Source organism: Opisthorchis viverrini, assembly GCF_000715545.1.
Source record: "Opisthorchis viverrini unplaced genomic scaffold opera_v5_116, whole genome shotgun sequence".
Taxonomy (NCBI): Eukaryota; Metazoa; Platyhelminthes; class Trematoda; order Opisthorchiida; family Opisthorchiidae; genus Opisthorchis; species Opisthorchis viverrini.
In genome coordinates, this window is record NW_008751772.1 from 1,024,524 (window position 1) to 1,046,291 (window position 21,768).

Sequence of the window (21,768 nt, forward strand, 5' to 3'; positions counted from 1 at the left end):
CAATCATCGTTTCTATTCCTCGATACGACGCCCACATATCGGAGATGATTGAGCCTGGAGCGATGGAGGCCTGGATTGTGTCCATCAAAGTAGTCGCAGTTCGATCTGGCCCTGCAGAGACGAACAGCTCTTTAGTTTCCCGACAGATCCCTCCGAAAATCCACTGCTGGGGAAGGACTCGTCCTGCGTGGTCTCTACGGCGGGACATTAGCGCTTCATCGATCTCGACGTGTAGACCTGGGCCGCCGATGACTGTTGGAGTCTGCGAAAGCCGTCAGGAGCAAACTTCGGGAAGAAAGCTCTTCCAATCAACGGCGATCGTGTGGCTAATAGATAATTCCCCTGGGCAGAATTTGATTTTTGCCAAATTTTTTGGACCAGCAATAAATGAATAGAATTACTGTCGTAAACTCCATCCTAGGCCGCTCCAGCCAAGTTCCCTTTCGGAGACCGATTTCATACCGACACTGTCGAGCATTACACCTCCACCTGTCAGAAACGGTTGAAAGTGTCGTTTGGTGGCATGAACGTTGTTGATGGATCACTCCGTGGGTTTGCCAAAAAACGTATTGGCGTCTCCTTTTCATGAACGAGAGTTGAAAGCGTCAGGAATTTCATTTAAGAAGAAAGAAGAAAATGTCTGCACGAAATGAGCCTAGAAGAAAGAAGAAGTGATGGGATCAGTCGTAAAATAAACTGAAAAGGAGTTTTCTAGAAACCTTATGATTGGTAAACTAAACTGGTCACGATGGAACACACAAGGCCATTACGACCTACAAATAGGTGGAAATAACACATGATCAGCGTCTCAAACCCAATATCGATTATTCCACCGTCGAGGCTGTGTTAGGGTGGCTGTCGGATCTCGTGCTTTCTTCTAGTTGTACTGAAAACGTCCCAAAGATGAGTTGCTACTGGGTGTGTTTGTTGCCGGATATTTGGCTCAGTCATGCCAAGGAATTCCAGCCTATCGGCTCAATGAGAACGAATCACGAAATAAATGTACTTTTGGGGTGGCCAGCCAAAAAAGTACGCTTGCATTTCATACAAACTGGAAACTTGGCGTCCACACCAAAGTTCACGTTTGTTGTATACGTAATGCACTACTCATAAGGTTGCTGAAACTTCCCCGACGGTGGAACACGCGTGAAAGCGAACCCCCAATGAATCTGCTTTGAAACCTCTTCCACCTAATCAAAGCTTTGTTTGGAACCGTTCCTCGTGGTTGAAGTTTCTCACTGGGTTAGACGAGGCACACCCGAGGCCATTACGACCTACAATTAGTTGGGAATAACCCGTGATCTGAGTACTTTACAGTGGTCACGATACTACTCTCGCAAGTCATGGATTCAAAAGCCTGGCAGTTCTGATCTAGCCAGGTGGGGCTCATGAGGCATGCAAGTAAATTACACTCTGGTCCTTTACCTTGTTTGTATGAGCTATTTCGAATTATGGATCCACCGACGCGCCATTTCCCCAGCATTTGTGAGCACAGTTCACTGGGTAACGAATTCCTTCCTAGCTGCGTTTTCCACTGTTTCGGCAGCTCGCACCAGACTGTGACGAACAACCAGTTACTCGGGTGTATTCGAGCGAAAAGAACGAATATGTATCACTGGTTGAGGACTCCAGGGAAAACGAACCGAGTGTCTATAATGAGAACACGTATGGTGTGATATGCTGGATTTTATTGCAACGAATACGCGGACATGCCGTTTATAGCATTTGGTGACGAAGCTTTGATGACGAAAATAGTTGGGCTGTAACCGTTTCAATTATCGTCGAGATAGCCGGTCAGTTGGGATGAATGAAACGGCTTGTTTGCCGTTCCAGTTCGCGTCGGACTGTCGCCAGATGTGAGCTTCATGAAGACCTATTTTGCGTGTGTAACAGTGAGTCAAATCAGGATGAAAAGTTTATTTGTAACAGCCCTTCCATGCGAAGTTTTCAGTCTACCTGGTTATCGATTTATGCAAGAGTACACCGGGTCCTTCTGTGATTGGTCATTCAAAAGTCGTTCGTCTCATACAAATTACGCATTTGGTGCCAGCTACTTTGAGTTCGGCTCCTCGTTGCTCGAAGAGTCAGTCAACACGTGATGTGGATCCCGTGGTTGAAGGATGAGCGGCGTCATTTCCTGACTAAGTATGAGTTAATCTTACTGCCGATCAGCCGCTCGTGGTCGAAAGGCTGAGTGTTCAAGCTACTAACTGGGGGGTCGCGGGTTCGAGATTCTCTAGAGCTTGTTGAGGTGCGCACTGCTGATGAAACAGCTGTACACAGTGCTTCCTGGCTTTTCAGCATAGATTGGCTTCACTTACAGGACGAAATGTCCACAAAAAACCCAAATCTCCTCACACTGGCAACTGTACTTGTATCTCGGTTTTTCCTACTTGATACATTATCCTTGTAAAAATGTGCTTATTCCACAGGTGTTATCAGATGTCTAACCAATGAGAATTGTGCTGCAAGGAAGGCCAGAGTTCAGTGTGACCACAAAGCAGATGACAGAGGGGATTCAGGGTAGTATGCAACTGAGTGATGCTCCCCAACAATGGGCTGTGCTCAACCACAGAGGATCGTGGCAAGTCGTTTGCCATAATTCCACTCATCCGAAAGAAGTTCGTCCTTCAGGGTAGATGACAAGAGATCGGTCCTTAGAAATGAGCCAGTCGTCTCAGAATCACGTGTTTTCCTAGACAGGTTCGTAATGCATCCTGATCAAATGTCTTTGAACGGTATCTGTTGATGACGACAAGGACCATCACCGTTAAATTAAGACTTATGGTTAGTATCAGGAAGGTCAGCTTCCTGAAAGCAACCACAGAATGCCCAAAATCTACCGAGACTCTCAGGTGCGCTAGATGTTAACCAAATAGACAACGCCCCCTCAATATGCAGCGCGTCACAGCCTTGCACCAAACCCAGACAGCGCGAGTCAGCGTTGATCAAGGACAGACAACGCCTCCGCAATATGCAGCACGTCGCTGCCTCGTACTAAAGCCAGACCGCGTGCGTCAGCATTGGACCAAGTTCAGACAGTGCCCTTCCAATAAAAAGCTTGAGGCCGTTGTACTTTTCGCACTCTCACGCACTCGCGCTCTCGCAACCACTTCGTTGGAATATAGCTATTGTGTTCCCTTCGGTGAGTCTTTTTCTCTCCGACACTAGGCACTGGAGCGGGTCAGCAGCAAATATCACAGACCGACGAATCAGCAGATATAACAGTTAGTGAAATACATCTAGGTGCAAACAAATTCGGTTCTGCAGGATACTCGCTTGTGATGTATCCAGGCAACTGAATGTGCTTCACCAGGCCGCCTTGTGTTTCATTCGCTAGGATATTCGAGATATCGCGATACATGTATATCTTTGTAATGTTTTACTCATAAGGTTACTGAAAATCCGTCGACAGCCCACGACCGGTTTCGCCCTTTTTGGGGCTCATCAGGTAGGTGCGCAGTCCCCGGGTTTCCACCAATCTTATTTTCTATTTGAAACCAAATTGCACGAAATTAGCGAATATACACTCATTTGCAAACCAATTTGGTTTTGCGGGTCCCTGATAGGGCGAAACCGGTCGTGGGTTGTCGATGGGTTTTCAGCAAACCTATGAGTAGTACACTACAAATATACATGTATCGCGATATTTCAAATATCGTAGCGACTGAAACATGAGGCGGCCTGGTGCAGCACATTCAGTTGCCTGAGAACATCACAAACGATAGAGATTCGGCCGGGTTCTAGGTGAGTCTCTCGAAAAACCAAATCAGTTTGCAAATGAGTGTATAATCGCTGATTTCGTGCAATTTGGTTTCAAGTAGAACATAAGGTTGACGGAAACCCGGGGACTGCGCACCTACCTGATGAGACCCAAAAAGGGCAAAACTGGTCGTGGGCTGTGGACGGATTTTCAGTAACCTTATGAGTAGAACATTACAAAGATAAAACTCAGAGAATTTTGAATCCGTGACCTTTTGGCCACGAGTGGCTGACCAGCGGTGTGATTATCTCTCACACAAGTTCGGTAACAGACCCCACCTTCCGGAGCTACGAGAAAACCACATACTACTCGCATGCTTCATCAGTAGTATCCACCATGTTGTTTCATTTGCAACGTTCCACTCTTTAGACGTGATTCGCTCATAAATTTGGCGTTATGCATAATATTACTATTATTACTGATACTATTGTTATAAGAAAAGCTAACCAAGGTCATGCAGTTCTTCGTTGCGCTCACAAAGGGGGAAGTTCATGCTTCTGGACGAATGGTCACCGAACGTGTCCTTGATAATGTGAAGACTGATACTAAAGGTTTTATTAACTCTAACGTTTCTGTGATGAACGAATTGGACGCACGAATGGCCAGAATTGCGTTGGATAATTTGTGTAGTTTGTGGCATCAATAACGTGTTTGGTAGGTTATCATTGGACGCAGGCCGCTTTGTTGTACGGCCTCTCTGGGCGGAGGATCTTCAGCCGTTCGTCCGCCAATTCCTTAGAACTGTAGCTGGAATTGTTGGCTGGGACTTTGAGTTGAACGAGAAGCGGGCTTTGAGTCCTCTATCCAAAGAATGCATCCAGCAGTTTAAGCTAAGGTGTCTGGCCCATGTGTTACGCACGCGGAGTTTCCGCATTCTAAGATAAACCCTCTTTTCCAGACATAGTTAGTCATGACAGAAGAGAATACAGAATGTCACGAAATGTTTGAGTATTGCTGGTGCTTTTCAGAATGAGATCTACGTGACCATCTCTGTGCTTCGCGGAAACCGTCAACGCTATGGCGGCTCACCGATGTCAGTGACCTTCTTGAGTAGGTATCTAGTAGACTAACCCTCAATTCTCACTCCACTATATGGCTTTATTCAAACAAAATGACCTGGTAATGCTGGTAAATCGTCTTCATCTGGAATGGCTCTCAGTGAAGATGATATGGAGAATGAATACGTAATCTGACCTCAAAGTTTCGCAGAGCATTGTGAATCTGGAATCCCGACTGATTTGAATGAAACAGAGAAGAAAATATTCGTCAAGTTTTTCTTTTATTGGTATTCTGAAATCTCACAAAGACCAAAAGTATGAAAACGGTTCTAATTGAGGGATGGATCCGGTTATCCACTGAGCAGTACAAAAGAAAGAGATTGAAAACTCGTTTTCGGTAAAGTTGGGTTTGATGAAATTGGACAATCAACTATCTTTGTGGGGTTAGGTGTGTCGGGGAAGGTTCTGGCGTCCTTGTCCGGTCCTGTGCTCCTATGTACACGGTGGTTCTGGGCAAACAGTCAGTAGACCGCCAGCTGGGACTCGTTTCGCCAGTCGCCTGGCTCACACCTGGGTGATGTTCACTTCGAACCATCCTCGTTGTGGATGGACCATGAGCTGCCACTAAATGCTGACTACCAACCGCATCAGAAGCCGTAATAATCGGTTGAGTTGCCGGGGGAAGTGAAGTGCATTGTCGAAGGACATGATGACTTGGTGCTTCTGGTTGAGGGCTGACTTCTTCAACACAAACAGTAGAAGATGTCTCGGGGTTTTTGTATTCTGTTACTGTGGTGTCTATCGATTCCGACCGTTGTTCTTTCGGCACAACAAAACGGGTGACTAAAGGGGCGGGATGAAATCCAGGTGGAAGATTTGTTTGGGTGTCTGGAATTTTAGCGCTATGCAAAACGGGGTCGACCGTCTCGTTTAAGGGTTGGAGTTGATCCTCAAGGTCGTCACATTTCGGGTGCAGATAGTGTGAGAATGTATCCGGCGGAGCTGGTAAACGTCTATGATTGCTTGTGCCTAGGTGGTGAAATCCCGATCGATCGGTCCTACATAGGCTCACGAGCCGATCGATTTTGACATCGATTGCGTCGACCTGTTTGAATGAAAATAGGAATGGGCTATGAGTCACGTTACTTATGACACATTGCTGTGTACAAAGCACAGCTTTACGAGATACACAATAGGTGAACAAAGATCAACAAAAAGTTAGAAAGGTCCATGAAAGCGAACGTCAGTTGCCAAGTGCAACAGAGGGTGACCAACGGAGGCGCTGATGACACGATTTATCGTGGATTGCTCATATCTACCGATTGACTGTTGAATTCGGTTCACTCCATAATTTGGCGAGTTCCCGAAATCCTTCCCCAAAATCATTGCTTAATTAAAACCGCACCTGATACTAATCGAGAGTGAAATATTGATTTCTGTAGAACTGGAAGTTTGAAAATTTAGTGGGGAATGCACGGAAGGATCTGAAAGACATCGTTATAATGTTGTGAGGAGCAATGTGAGGAGCAATGAGCCAATTAAAGACTAGGAACGGCGAGGTCAGTCATGTTGCTTTGTTAGGCCCAACTTTTTCGATTTATCGGGACGGCCCCTACTGGGTCTAGGCTTAGAACTGGATCAGATACAGACGTAAAAACCTTACCAAAGGTTCGAAATGAACCGTACGTTTAGGCTGTTTGGGGCAAAACAAAGTACGTATAAAATTCGAGATGAAAAACCGACCTAAGACATGAGCTTTGAGGACATTACCTCGACTTGTTAACTCGCTCTTGATCTGAGAAGTAAATATCACAGAACAAAGGAAACGTCACCATCGTCGTTAATATCATCATCATGGACAGCGTGACGTCAGTGTTCAACAGCGACGCTTCACTGCCGTATAACCATGATTTGTTTGAAAGCCAGACACTCACTCAGGCAATCTGGATAGAAACTGACAACAAGAACGCCACTCACATCGGCTGGCGGCCATATCTTGTAGTGTCTCCAACCAGGCACAATGAGGATCACGCGGTCCCCATCCTGGAAGGCGAGTAGCACCGACAGCACCCAAGTGTTTCGTGATCTCGTTCATACTCCTCCGCCAAGTCAAGGGTTGCCCACTTCTCTGCTTCTGCTACTCTTAATTGGGCACGGAAACAGCTCTGTCTCTCCGGCTAACGATGGTTCGGCATACGCAACACATGTCCCAACCAACGCAGCTTCTGGTGCTGGACACATTCTTGAATGGAGTTTAAAATCTCGCTTTCTTTAACCAAGGTGAGAAAAAAGTTTATTCTTTCTTCGAGAAATGCACTCATTTGCAAATCAATTTGCTTTTCACGGGAGACTCAATTGAATCTCTCGTTTATGATGTCCTCCACCTGAATGTGCTGCACATAGGCCGCCTCATGATTCAGTTGGCACGATATTCGAGATATCGCAGTATATTTTCATAAAGGAAACTACTCACAGAGTTACTGAAAACTCTTCAACAGCCCACGACTGGTTCCGCCCTTCTTGGGTTGACGGAAACTCGGGGACTGCGCGCCTAACTGATGAGCCCCAAGAAGGGCAAAAGCGGTCGTGGGCCGTCGAAGAGCTTTCAGCCACCTTGTGAGTAGTTTCCTTTATTCTTTATTGTTTATAATTTTGGTAAAAGAGTTTGAAGTTCGATTTTAGCCCTGGAAACCATGTTTTTTGTCAAGTTGGTGGCATGACAGGGTTACAAGCCCCACGGGTACGCCCTGTTTGTCCAAATTGGGTAATTATTTTCTATTTTCTATTTCAAATTCTTCTACGACGATGACGTGGAGCGTTCGGGTGATCCTCGAGCAGCCAGGGTGAATAAAACTCGTTCTAGCGTGGGAAACAGAGAAAACTATGCTCAGAAAGGGTCTAACGAATTCATGGAGAACTGACACTGTCTCCAAATATTAAATTTACACGAAATTACAACCTATCACTGCCAAAGAAGTCGCGTGTCCTTTCACAACCTGGAAGACCAACAGGATGGTTTCCCGAACCCCCAAGAATCCTAACAGTGAGTACATTGAACTCTTGAGCTCAAGGTTACCCTATCTACATTCACACGTGACATGTTGGTTTAAATTTATTTTTGTCAAAATTGAGAGTTTAGACTTTGGGGTTATGGTGCACAACTTTTAAGCAAAAGCATGTTTTAGAAGTAAGGGTAAAAAGCGTTCAGGTATGACAACCTTTCAGTACCTAACTGCCGTGTCACCCAAAGGAAACACGAGGGATGGAATACTGCCAGTTTTCCGAAGCCAAGTCGAGAGGCAAAGCTTGAGTTCAAAACAGGGATCTTCCGGTCATTGAATCCGAGCTTCAACCACTGAGAAATCTCGCCCAATAAAGTAGCCTAACGCTGGATACTACTGATGGAGCATGTGAGTGGTATATTTTCTCATAAATCCGCTTCGCGTCTCTTCAAAAGTGAGCTGTGTTACGGAATTTGTGGAGTCGCACTGAATTTGAGAATATCCAGGAAAGTTCAGGAAGACGCGTTTAATGAGAGTTTGGATATTCAGTTTTTATAAACAAGATGCATGTGATAGTTTTGCTTCTCTGTCCAATAGTCTGTAACTGTTTAGTTGGGGTTTTCTAATAAATAACCCCGAAGCGAAGGTATTTGTTCTTTCAGTAGTATGAGACGGTTGCTCAAAATGCGCAAATAGCCCGCTCATGGTTTCGCCATTTCGAAACTCATCAAGCAGCCGTAGCGCTCCCCGAAACTGGGTCAACCAACCCTGAATTGAACAACAGTCAGTGTGTCATACGTTGAGCGAGATTGATCAGTGTACTGCATCCAGTTCTATTCAGCTCCACCAACTTCAGCATGCATCTGCGATGTTCTCACGCCCCACAAAAACTCACGATTACCAAAGGTTGCTAGCTAGTTGGTGATTTTTCGCGTACGACTCAAATACTCGACGACAAAGTTACGTTGAGCAAATAAATTACCGTTAGCGTGACCTGTCTAGTTAATCGAATCCCCCCATATGAGGTGTCCAGTTGTCCTGGTGCAAGACTCGACTCATCAATCTCTTCTACGTGCGGCATCTGTCTACAGGTGGGGTAGGGGAGCATGCACACTGGTACTCAAACCAGTTTGTCAGTTAGCACTGTCCTGTTTATTCAGCCAAAAGAAAACAGATCGACCAATCAACCTTGCGGGAGAAGAATTAATAAGGTAGGTAGGCTTGAAGGCATAAGCAGAATCGGAAACGCTTTTTTGGCTGAAACAGCAAAACAAGACTACTGGAATTCGTGGTTGGACTGATGTCGTTTCAGAAATGCATCGATTTGATTGTGCAGCGTGGTGTTTAAGCAAACCTGTACGGGTAGTTCGCGAAAAAGCAATAGCGATCAACATGTTTTAGGCCATTCTGGGTTGCATGGAATTCTTTAAGTAAGGCGTAGGCTTACCCGGAGTGTCCATGTCCCACTCAAAAAGCAATCCAAACACAAGTGTGCGCCGTTGAGAAACATAACGGTTCACAAGAGGTGAACCGTGATTTGGACTACACAACAAAACTGTTACTCTGTCTAGTGTCAGTTTTATTCGCACTTGAGAAATGTGGGCGTTATATGCCAGATGAGACAAGGGTCAACCTAAAGCGTCATGCATTTGAGCATGGCATGACGAAGATTCTTCGTTTTGATGCTTCTGTTCGGAGGATATCAGCTGGTACGATCTACGTTTGTCCCGGAGAAGCTGTGTGCTCTTCAGGCACCAATACGTGCAACCCAGACGTCGCAATGTGTTCCTGGCTAAAGTGAACATGGAAGAATGGCCTGCTCACAGGCCATTTCAGTTCGGACATGAGAACCTGGTATAATGTCAATATTCTCACGAGAACTGAACGATGTTTTGCTAACTACATATAGCGAGGTCTCCTGAACCCTGACCTAGCCATGGGATGTCAAGGCGACTGCGCCTCTGGGGAGCAGCTGACCTCTTTGTTCGTTAGACAGAGAGTAACATACATTTGAAGCGATCAGTTCACATTAGGGCCAGACGAACACCTCATCTGTACGCGTGCAACTGAGGCGAGACTGATGCATTTTAACGAAACATTTTTTTTAAAAAAAATCGATGGATCCGGTGGCGGGGCCATTTGTCTGGACTAATTCAACTTCCATAGACTATTTGCCATGAGAATTCTAACCATGAGGAGACGTGCAACATTTTATAAAAGAAACTTCTCACAAGGTTGCCAAGACCACTTCAACAGCCCACGACCTGTTTCGCCCTTCTTGGGCCCATCAGGTAGGTGCAGCTTAGGTCTGTCTGTAGGATTCCGTTGCCAGTATTTCCTATCCCGCCAGTTCGTCACTACTTTCCCCACGTGTAATTCTGCGACTGACCACAGCTCATCGATAAGGCTGTTGAACCAACACGAAGTCTCATTGTCGATCGTGGTCGAGTTACCAACTCGGCACCACTATTTGTAGTCGGTCGCTCGAACTCACATCAGACTCGCTTCGGATGAACAACGCCAATTCAGGCACTTGTTACGTTCCCATTGTTACCAGTTCCGGTCATTAATATGACTCACGGACGCATCGACCGTGTCACTTGTGTACCGACCCAGGCCGGACGGATCACAAGGTCGGCTGTACGCAGAGCACTCATCATCGATTGATCGATTTTCCACGGGCCTTGCAACGATTGGTTTGATGCACTTAGGTGACCTAGTTTATGGACTCGTAATGCGCTTTCATTTTTTTGGGGGGACACTTTCTGGGTAAGCCGTACGCTGCAACCCTAAAGTGCCTGAAATGTGTTGACGTGTATTCCCGAAAAAGACCATCCGATTGCGCTTACTTCGGCATTCAAGCTTATGTAAACCGTTCTTTTCCTGTAAGGTAAATTATTCGATCTGTTTTCTTTTGGCTGAATGAACAGGACTGGTGATACCTGACAAATCATTTTTTGAGTTCCAGTGTGAACACTCTCCTATCCAGCCTGTAGGCGGATGCCTCACGTAGAAGAGATGAATGAGTTGAGTCGTGCACCAGGACAACTGGACACCTCATGTGGGGGGGGATTCGATTCACGAGACAGGTCACGCTAACGGTGATTTATTTGCTCAACATAACTTCATCGTCGAATACTTGAGTCGTACGCGAAAAATCACCAACTAGCTAGCAAACTTTGGTAATCGTGAATTTTTTTTCGGCGTGAGAACGTCGCATGTGCATGATGAAATCGGTGGAGCTGAATGGAACTGGATGCCGCTGTTCGTCCCAATGGTACATTGATCAATCTCGCCTAATGTATCGCACATTGGCTGTTGTTCAATTCAGGGTTGGTTGACCGAGCTTCCAGGAGCGATACGATTACTGGATGAGTCCCGAAATAGCGTAGCCGTTAGCGAGTTGTTTGCATATTTTGAGGAACCGTCTCATACTATTTAATTGGAAAATTTACGAGCAGGTTTTTCTTTCCTCTCGGATCAATTGTTGTTCTGTGAAACGAACGCTTACCTGGTCGTGTGACTATCTTCGGTTAAAACAGGTTATTTTATGGTCCCAATAATTTAGAAAGAACGGCTTGAATTCTTTGTCAGCGGTGATTTTATTGTTGCTCAACCCCCCGTTCAATCGAGGTTTTCTAGGGTTTTTGGTATTCAAGCGTGTTTTGTTTTTGAGGAAAGCTCTTCTCCGAGAAGTTGTGGATGAGAAAACATCAACTGAACAGTTACATACTGTTGGACCTGAAAGTAAAACTCTCATATGCACCTTGTTTTGAAAAAAGTGAATATGCGTCTTCTTTTTGGACGCGTCTTCTTGAACTTTCTTGGATATTCATTGACTATCACGCAAGTGTAAATAAATGTCGCAAAGCGGTTCCAGAAATTCCACAATAAATCCTACCTTTCATTATTAGATCAAGGCGGAGTTACGAGAAAACCTCTTACTACTCGCTTGCTTCATCAGTAATATCCACCGCTACGCTAGTAGCCCTATGAACATTTTTCAATCAATAATTCACTTAACTGATCCGTTTTTGGGAGCTGTGCCCACGGAGTCGACCATTAATCATTTACGGTTGCGAGTACATTGTTGTTGATGACAATATGCACTTACCTAGCATCTCTAATCCCAATATATTTCTGGCCACCCCTGGGCGCTGTTGCACGAAAGAGCCACTCATGCGATCATACACGCCGGAAATAGATACGGCATTGTTATGACATTATTGATGACTATGATGAGTCGTATCATGGCTACACCCCTCCTACCCAGTGGGCTTTTTGTACAACAGAGCTAACTCGTGACTGATGTAGGCCGTGCTCAACCAGATTACAAGTACCCTGTGCGGAAAGGAGGTCGTCAACCGTTTGCTTGATGGACAAACATGAGTAGCAATCGCTGCAAAATCCTATGGGTTTGAAAAGTATCACAAATTAGCAAGGTTCACTACTGAGTTACGTCAATTTGCTCAATTTGAGAGACATTAACTCTGTTCAGAATAGATGTGGACAAAATGTTGAAAAGATCAGGTCCAGCTTTGATTTGGAAATTTCCGAAAGGTATGAAACTGTTTAGGATTCATGTGTAACTTTGAAGCCGCTGGAAAACGCCAAATTTTTGTCCGAACAATGCAGGATTACTATCAACGGGGACCAAGGTTGCCTTACCTTTCTTTTCAGGAAAGCGCATGAGTTCCACTTGGACTGTTGGTAAAACAAGTGGGATTTCTGCTGGAAAGGTATCGTTTTGTGCAGTTGTTCCAGACGGCTTTAAGTGATGTGGGTAGCAAGAATCATAGCCTATTTGACAGCCAGTTGTTGGCAGATTCACCTCACCTAATTATTTTACAGCCAAAACCGGACCAAAACGGTCTATGCCAGATATTTTTAGGTCATCACTGACCACCACTACAGTGATGTTCCGTAATGGCATATGCTACTGATGAGGCGTGAGTAGTATATGAGTAAAGCTGTTTAGACGCTGTTCCTGACTCTCATGGAATGCTGTTTCGGGAGTTATTGGGCCTTTCGGCACTGTTTGTTTTTTATGTGCGATTTCCGAGCAATGTCTAGATTTGCGCAAGAATACGCCTGATGATAATGAATATCTCATAAACTCTGTGGGAATCAGTTTTCTTGCTTTCATTTCAGTATCTAGTGGCTCCCTCGTTCGTGCGTTTTACGTATCTTGGAAGATGTATTACTTCTGATTGTAGTACGATAGATGAGGTGAATGCATTTATCTGCAAGGCTCGGACCGCGTTTGCTAATGTGCGACACCTATGGCGTCAGAATGGTTAGTCCCTAAATCTGAAGGGACGTGTATATCAAGCTACATTACGGGCTGTTTTGTTGTATGGCTGTGAGACTTGGACTATTCGAGCAGCGGGGCTGAGACGTCTTCAGGTGTTCGACAATCGTTGTCTCAGAACCATAGCTCGTGTGGGTTGGTGTCGGCGAATCCGTAACGAGGCAGTTAGAAAGCGTGTTTTTGGTTGTGTAACGGGTACTTCCATTGAGGAATATGTCCAGCACCAGAAGCTTCGTTGGTTGGGACGTGTTACGTATGCCGAACCATCGTTTGCCGAAGAGAGTGATGTTCTACATGCCCAATTCAGAGTGTTGTAAGCAGAGAGGTGGCCATCTCTTGACTTGGCAGAGGAGTATGAAGGAGATCACGAAACACTTGGGTTCTGTCGGTGCTACTCGCCTTTCAGGATGGGGACCACGTGATCCTCACTGTGCCTAGTTGGAAACACTACAAGATATGGCGGACAACCGATGTGAGTGGCGTTCTTGTTGTCAGTTTCTATCCAGATTGCCGGAATGAGTGTCTAGAGGTGTAGACACCTCGGAAAGAATGTGGTAAGCTAGCATCAAGTTCCTTTCCCGTCCACCTTTATTCTTTTCTTTACAATAAGGCTTTCAAACAAGTCATGGTTGTACGGCAGTGAAGCATCGGTGTTGAACACTGATGTCATGCTGTCGATGATGATGATGATGATGATGATGAACCCACCACCGTAAGAATAACGTTTATCACCACGCATAGTGATTGCTTTGCAAAACAGGTGGAGAGATTTTCTGATGTTCGTTAATTATTGTTTTTCTCTACGTTTTTCGAGAAAGCGTTTTGTGAGTGCATACTGCAGGGAAATTGTAAACGTTTTCAGCAACCTTATGAGATATCTAGTCAGTCTAGAAACGTTCGTTTAGTGTTTTCTTTACAATAAGGCTTTCAAACAAGTCATGGTTGTTCGGCAGTGAAGCATCGGTGTTGAACACTGACGTCATGCTGTCGATGATGATGATGATGATGATGATGAACCCACCACCGTAAGAATAACGTTTATCACCACGCATAGTGATTGCTTTGCAAAACAGGTGGAGAGATTTTCTGATGTTCGTTAATTATTGTTTTTCTCTACGTTTTTCGAGAAAGCGTTTTGTGAGTGCATACTGCAGGGAAATTGTAAACGTTTTCAGCAACCTTATGAGTAGTATATCTAGTCTAGAAACGTTCGTTCAGTGTTTGCTGAGTTGGCCAGTTTACTGGCGAGCATTTTGTCACGATGACATCATCGGTGCATAGTTGGATGGCGGTGTATCTTAGTGCTTCCGTGTGTTCTACACATGCACTGCATTTTACCATCAGGCGATTACGCACTGACGACGTCTTCTCGGTTGGAAACCGAATTGTTCAGCTCAGGGACGGGGAAGATGATTGTCCATAAAAATTTGGCAACCAGCTTTCCAATTATCAGGAAGATCAGATTCCTGAAAGTAACCTCAGAACGCCCGAAACCTACTGCTCCACTAAAATCTCAACAGGAAAGCCTGCAAGCGTCCAGGCCAATCAATCATCCAAGCAATTCAGCAAAAGCTGATGAGTGTTCATGCACGCCACAGAAGCACGACCGAATGTGATCAGCGTTCAGGCTTTTTCACACAGGCACGATCGATGTTGATGGGTGTTCACCAACGCCAATGAGACCGCCTGGAAATTCCCCTTTAGATAGCGTGGGGCCGTTGTATCTTTTGCTTGCGCACTCACGCTCTGGCACTCGCTTGTTCGGAATATAGCTGTTGTGTTCCATTCTGTGAGTCTTTTTTTCTGGCACCAGGCACTGGAGTGGGTTAGCAACAGATACCACAGATTGGCAAATCAGCAGTAATAAGGAAAATCTGCCAAATGTTTCACTTCTTTGAAGGAACGCTTGAAATGAATCAGCTGAGTTCCGTTGAATCTCTTGTCAAAGTCAAATCGATGTGCAGATGAGAGTAGTGGTCGAAGTGTACATGAGTAGTGCAATACAAATATACATGTATTGCGATATCTCGAGTATCGCAGCGACTGAAAGATGAGGCGGCCTTTGTGCAGCACATTCAGTTGCCCGGGAACATGACAAACGGGAGATTCAGCTGGGTTCCAGGTGAGTCTCTCAAAAAATCAAATTGTTTTGCAAATAAGTGCATTTCGCTAATTTCGTGCAACTTGGTTTTAAGTAGAACATGAGGCTAACTGAAAGTCGGGGACAGGTGGGCCTACCTGATGATCTCAAAAAAGGGCGAAACCGGTCGTGGGCTGTCGAAGAGTTGTCGGCAACCTTATGACTAGTGCATTACGAATATACCTAAATTTCTTTGATCAAACTCCCCCTGGAATTTTTAGCGGACTGATTTCCTTTGCTTAGTCGCCAAATGAATCGGTTGCTTCAAAAATTTTATAAGTGGCTAATCTTTTTTTTCCATGTCGTGTGAAACAGACGCAGATGTGCCAGATAACATCGTTTAAAAAGTTTTCAGTTAACAAACTCAACTTGCCTCGAGTGTTGTGCCCAAAGTCTGCTATTCTTTTCGTTAGGTGAACCAATTTTCCTGGATGTCAGGTGACCATATAAACCACATGGTATTTCGGTGGCTTGCTGTGAAGGTCGACGTGTGGGGAGGGGCAACCAGACGAGTTTAGTTTAGTTCTCGCCGTCTTCACAAACCACCCACAATATCTTCGATCCACAGAAGGTCACAAGCCACGTAGAACCTAACCTACTGTTTCAGTTGTATCCGCGAATCTGAATAGATTGGCGGAACGGTAATTGAATAACAGCTCAAAACCAGTTCCAAAAAATATTCCGAAATCCCATATCATCATTATCAGGCCTGTAATAACTCATTTGCAAACAAATTTATTTTGCGATAGACTCACCTGTAACGCAACTGAGTCCATCGTTTTCGATATTTCCATGCAACTGCTCTAGATAGAATGCTCCATTGACTGACTGATTGACTGACGGACTGGTTGATCGATCGGTCGATTGATTGATTGATTGACTGAATGAATGATTGATTGTTGATTGATTGATTGATTGATTGATTGAAAGAGGTCAGCGTCAGGATCTAAGGTAACCTGCTCGCATTTCAGCAGTTACTGGTGTTACAGACGTCAACAGGAATTTCAAAGCGCTTATCAAGCTTTAGGCTGTGAAAAACCTATTCGGCTAAACCGTTTGAATTCGGCTTCAAAGAAAACGTGAAATTCTTAAAGATTGATACGAAACTTAGAGCTCCAACCATCGGTGGTAAACTTGACACATTTTTTGCGAACAAAACGGCTTTTGAAACAATGGACCTCCAAAAACTTGACCTAGAAACGGTTCAAAAAGATAAGGTTGCTGAAAATTCGAATTTTCAGCAACAACTCCTTTTTGAACCGTTTCTAGGTCAAGTTTTTGGAGGTCCATTGTTTCAAAAGCCGTTTTGTTCGCAAAAAATGTGTCAAGTTTACCACCGATGGTTGGAGCTCTAAGTTTCGTATCAATCTTTAAGAATTTCACGTTTTCTTTGAAGCCGAATTCAAACGGTTTAGCCGAATAGGTTTTTCACAGCCTAAAGCTTGATAAGCGCTTTGAAATTCCTGTTGACGTCTGTAACACCAGTAACTGCTGAAATGCGAGCAGGTTACCTTAGATCCTGACGCTGACCTCGTATCAATCTTTAAGAATTTCACGTTTTCTTTGAAGCCGAATTCAAACGGTTTAGCCGAATAGGTTTTTCACAGCCTAAAGCTTGATAAGCGCTTTGAAATTCCTGTTGACGTCTGTAACACCAGTAACTGCTGAAATGCGAGCAGGTTACCTTAGATCCTGACGCTGACCTCTTTCAATCAATCAATCAATCAATCCATCAATCAATCAATCAATCAATCAACCAACCAACCAATCAATCAATCAGTCAGTCAGTCAGTCAACCAACCAATCGATCAATTAATCAATGAGTTCATCTATCTATCTATCTACCTGTTTATCTATCTATTTATACATGTATATGTATAGATGTGTATATGCTTATGTATGTATTCCGGGTTCAGTGGTCACTCGGTTTGTACTCAAACATTCCACTGTGTTCGCTGAAAGAAATGAACTACATATTCTTGGAAACGACTGAAGGCTTCACTGGAAATCGCGGGCTTTTTCTAGCATAAAACTAAAGCTTTGACCGAAACAGACCTGTTTCGTTTGCTTCCATGAATCGAACTTAACGGTAAACGTAACACTCACCTCCACTGACCATACTGCTAGACCGTTTGGCGAGCCCTACTATCTCAAGCTTGAAGCTAACCGATATCAGTGCAACGAGTACTTCCATTGAGGAATTTGTTCGGTACCAGAAGCTGCGTTGGTTAGGCATGTGTTATGTAGGCCTAACCATCGGCTGCCGAACAAGGTGCTATTTTCCATGCCCAACTCAGAGAGACGGCCTTGACTAGGCTGAGGGGTATGAAGGAAATCACTAAACGCTTGGGTGCTGTCGGTGCTACTCGCCTTCCAGGATGGGGGACCGCGTGATCCTCACTGTGCCTGGTCGGAGACACTACAAGATATGGCTTCCAGCCGATGTCAATGGCGTTCTTGTTGCCAGTTTCTTTCCAGATTGCCTGAGTGAGTGTCTGAAGGTGTAGGCACCTAGGAATGATTGTGGTAAGATAGCACCAATTCCAATTCCCCGTCCACCTCTATTCTTTTCTTTACAATAAGGCTTTCAAACAAGTCATGGTTGTTCGGCAGTTAAGCATCGGTGTTGAACACTGATGTCATGCTGTCGATGATGATGAAGCGTGGTTCGCGACAGTTTTCCGATCTATTGCAAAACCTCAAAGCCTGGTATGGTCCCGTCTTGAAACCGGCATCTACAGGATTTATCTTCAGTAAAATACTACTGTCTGTTCACGTGCACTCCTCTTAACTTGAGCACCAAACCTCTCCCTTCTGCAAGGGAAGCGATTTCGTCTTAATAGACCAACAATCTGGTTCCCCTTTGTGACCTGGCTGCCAGCGGAGTTCACTGCACTGAACTCTCTCGAATTTGTGGACCAGGAGGGAGAGTTTCTGTTTGGAGACAAATTTACCAACAATGGTATGGAAAATTCATCCTTCCTGACAATGTGCCCAGATCGATCATGTGGGACGCGACGATTTCGCATCGACATTCTATGACAGGTTGTTATTTTTGTGACTGTCTTGATTGTGTGACGTGAACAAACGTTATCAAAACGATGATTATGACTGCTCCCAAATAAATTATAATTCCGTTTACCATAAAAATGGGTGTATCTAATGCTGTAGCGTTGATTTATGTGGAAATTAGATGACTTTCCCTTACTATAAATGGAAGTTTGAAAGGAAAAATCAAATCCAACTACAGTAAACTTAGAGGGGCACTTAATCGAGAAAAGCTTACAGTTTTCTCTATGTGAACCCCATTTCTCCGGGGATAGGATAAAAAAGATTACACAATGATCAGACAATTACATGTCGTAAATCTTTCCTAGTTTGACAACTTAATTTATCAGTAGGAGAATTAGCTCCGAACGCAACGGGACTGCATAACAGCCAATGGAATAACCATTTTCGTTGAGGGACAGATTTCATTGGTTGTTCTTCACGCGCCCTTGACAGCTGAGTTGTATTCTTAGTATCATTGTTTTTTGACCCACTTGTACGCGGCAGTGATCAATAGATCAGCCGGTTCTCACGTTCATTGACTTTTCTGGTCTGATCAAGCGCACTAGGCGATCAGTCGACCATCCAGACCGGTATTAAGAAGGCATCAAGGAGACTGTGTTCCACAAAATTTATCGTCCTTTCAATCTGTCATGTTCGTATCTCCCGCTGTGTGCTTGTCGGAATGCGCCACATTACTGATACTTTTTGTATGGTTTACAAACTTGGAACTCGCAACTGAGTAATGGTCAACATTCAAACATTAACGTTCAACTCTGTTTTGTGAAACTCGCGACTCAACATCGCCATGTCTGGCAAACTCAGCAGCAGCGAGGCCGACTTTCTGTAATCAGGCGCAGAAGACAACTATCAGGAAGGTCAGATTCCTGAAAGTAACCTCAGAATGCCTGAAACCTACTGCTCCACCAAAATCTCAACAGTAAATCCGGCAAGCGTCCAGGCCAGTCAATCATTCAATCAATTCAGCAAAAGCTGATGAGTGTTCATGCACGCCACAGAAGCACGACCGAATGTGATCAGCGTTCAGGCTTTTTCACACAGGCACGATCGATGTTGATGGGTGTTCACCAACGCCAATGAGACCGCCTGGAAATTCCCCTTTAGATAGCGTGGGGCCGTTGTATCTTTTGCTTGCGCACTCACGCTCTGGCACTCGCTTGTTCGGAATATAGCTGTTGTGTTCCATTCTGTGAGTCTTTTTTCTCCGGCACTAGGCACTGGAGTGGGTTAGCAACAGATACCACAGATTGGCGAATCAGCAGATATAAGAACAACTTCACCCCCAGAATATACACATTCGAGGGGACGCTGTTTCCATTCAAACTAGCATGAAGTGGCGTTGTCATTCGTTAGGCAAAGCTGGTTGACCTGGATAGTTCAAACACAAACTTACCTTATGCTCGATCTTCACAATTCTAGAAGCCAAACTTTGATGAGAATCGTATACGTCTTCCGGCTTCCCACCTTGTCTCCCAAGTATCTGATCCAATCTTGAAGGAGGGTAAAAGGTCAGAGAATGAAAGATGGATGGTCAGTCATCTAGCTAGACGGTAGGAGACAAGTTGAACTGGGAGGGGGGGGGCAGGGAAATGTCACAACCAAAGTACGTTAGGGCGAGTTGGCTAAGTGAACTAAACAGCCTGGGTCACTTGCTCAAGAGAAAATAAGTCATCTAATTGGAGATTTAGATCCACTTCATAGCACTGGAGTTCCTGAAGGTTTAGTTTTTGGACCACTCTGTTTCCGATGTCTGTTAACGATTTCCGGATTTTCTTGCAAGCCAGTGTTCAGTTTCTGCAGACGTATTGAATTTCTGGAGATCAAATTCCCATCGCACTCCAAACGGATGTGGACACCGCAAAGCAACTTACTTCATAGTCATCAGCTGTGATAACCGCGTACTCGTCGTACAGTGCTTGAACTACCGCAATTTCGTCCACCGATGATTGGGGGGGGGTAGGTAGCTGCGCATTGCAGGCGGGAGATGATAAATTGGTGCATAAATCCAGCAATATCAGTGGGCCGCCACGTGGGGCAAGGTGGGGATTGGAAAAGGAGCTATGCATTGAAGGCAATAGCTTGGATGCACAAGCGCCATTGAGGGCGCGACTGGGCCATATCTGACAATGTGGCCCGTCTCGCGGTCCCTATCTAGGAAGACGGCAGTGACCAGAGCAGCTGAGTTTGCTGGTAATGGATTTCACACTTCTCTACCAAGTCATTGTTTGACCGCCTCTGGCTCTCCTCCACCCTTCACATGCTTTTGCGAAAAGAGCCCTTCGAAGAAGTCGGTCGACTGGCATACGCAGCACGTGGTCAAGCCAGCACAACCGATGCAGTGTGATCAGTTCATTTGTAGAGGGTGAGTTATTTTTCCCGAATACCATTCGACGTACTTCAGCACTGATGATCCGGTGTTCCCACCAGATTCGGGCAATGCTCCGAAGACATCGATGGTCAAACACTGAAAGTCTTTTGACGTCCTCAGCGCGCAGCGACCAGGTTTCATAGCTATCTCCTAAGAATAGAGGGGTTGTTGAGGGGTAGCAAATATTATCGAGTTAATAGTACTTTGAATGTTTGTTGGTTTTTTCTTTTTATTCATTACTCAAGTAGACATTATTCTGTTTCGTTGCATCGAAGTGTTTCTGTTTCTAATTAAAGGTGGGCGCAAATTCCGTTTCTATAGCGAGAGTGACTTTGAAAAAATAGCGTTTCGCGTTCAACCACTCTGCAACCTTGGGCTAGGCATCAAGAACTCAAGGGAGAGAAATTTAAAGGATAATCAGTTTGTAGTCACTCAAACAGGTCATCCTTATTCCTTCAGTTATCTTCCCTATAATCTGATTCTCGAGAACGCATGGCTCTTTCCGGTTCTCTGTCAGCCGAAAACCATGCGCTGGTGCCTAGTTTTCGGCTGAGAAAGTGAATGCCAAAAGCCAGACTTTGTACTTTTTGATCTTTTCATTTACCAACAAGTCTTCTGTTGTTGAACGCTTGACAGTTCTCTTTTTGCCTTTAGGAGAGACACTCGTCAATACAGGAAGTCTTAGATCGATACTTATTAGCCGCTGATAATCTGATACGTCAAACTACACCCAACTTACCTAGATTGTAGCTGCTTCACTCTGGTTAGCATGTCCAAATGTCCAGCTGAATACTGTTCAATCACATCCTTCACATCATAGGGTCGAAGCGCTTCACGAAACTTGCGCCGCGCTACCAAAAAACGCATTTTCCTGATAATTCTGACAGCGCATTTTTCTTGTTCTGTCAACTGCCGATTGACCAAGGTGGGACTTTTATCCTGCCGATGGCTTGGTTCGGCAGCGTCAGAGGTAATTGTGTCGTTGGTTGTTTGATGTCGCAAATTCATGTGACGCCTTGTTCTGAAACTGGGAGTCTTGTCGCGTTGTAACACAGGCCGACGATGTATTCTGGTTTCACTCAACTCAGTGGAGTTGTAGGTATTGGTCTGTGAACCC

The 21,768-nt window shown here is 44.8% G+C and overlaps 1 protein-coding gene across 1 annotated transcript; it reads right to left on the bottom strand.

Moving 5' to 3' along the window:
* Nucleotides 1–207: 207 nt before the first annotated feature.
* T265_05893 (hypothetical protein) lies at nucleotides 208–20,349 on the bottom strand (the record flags this gene model as incomplete). The annotated part of the gene is made up of 6 exons (XM_009171022.1): nucleotides 208–400; nucleotides 2,783–2,997; nucleotides 3,626–3,706; nucleotides 5,264–5,866; nucleotides 19,677–19,763; nucleotides 20,155–20,349. 6 exons carry the CDS (start codon nucleotides 20,347–20,349, stop codon nucleotides 208–210), a joined length of 1,374 nt encoding a protein of 457 aa, XP_009169286.1.
* Nucleotides 20,350–21,768: the final 1,419 nt, after the last annotated feature.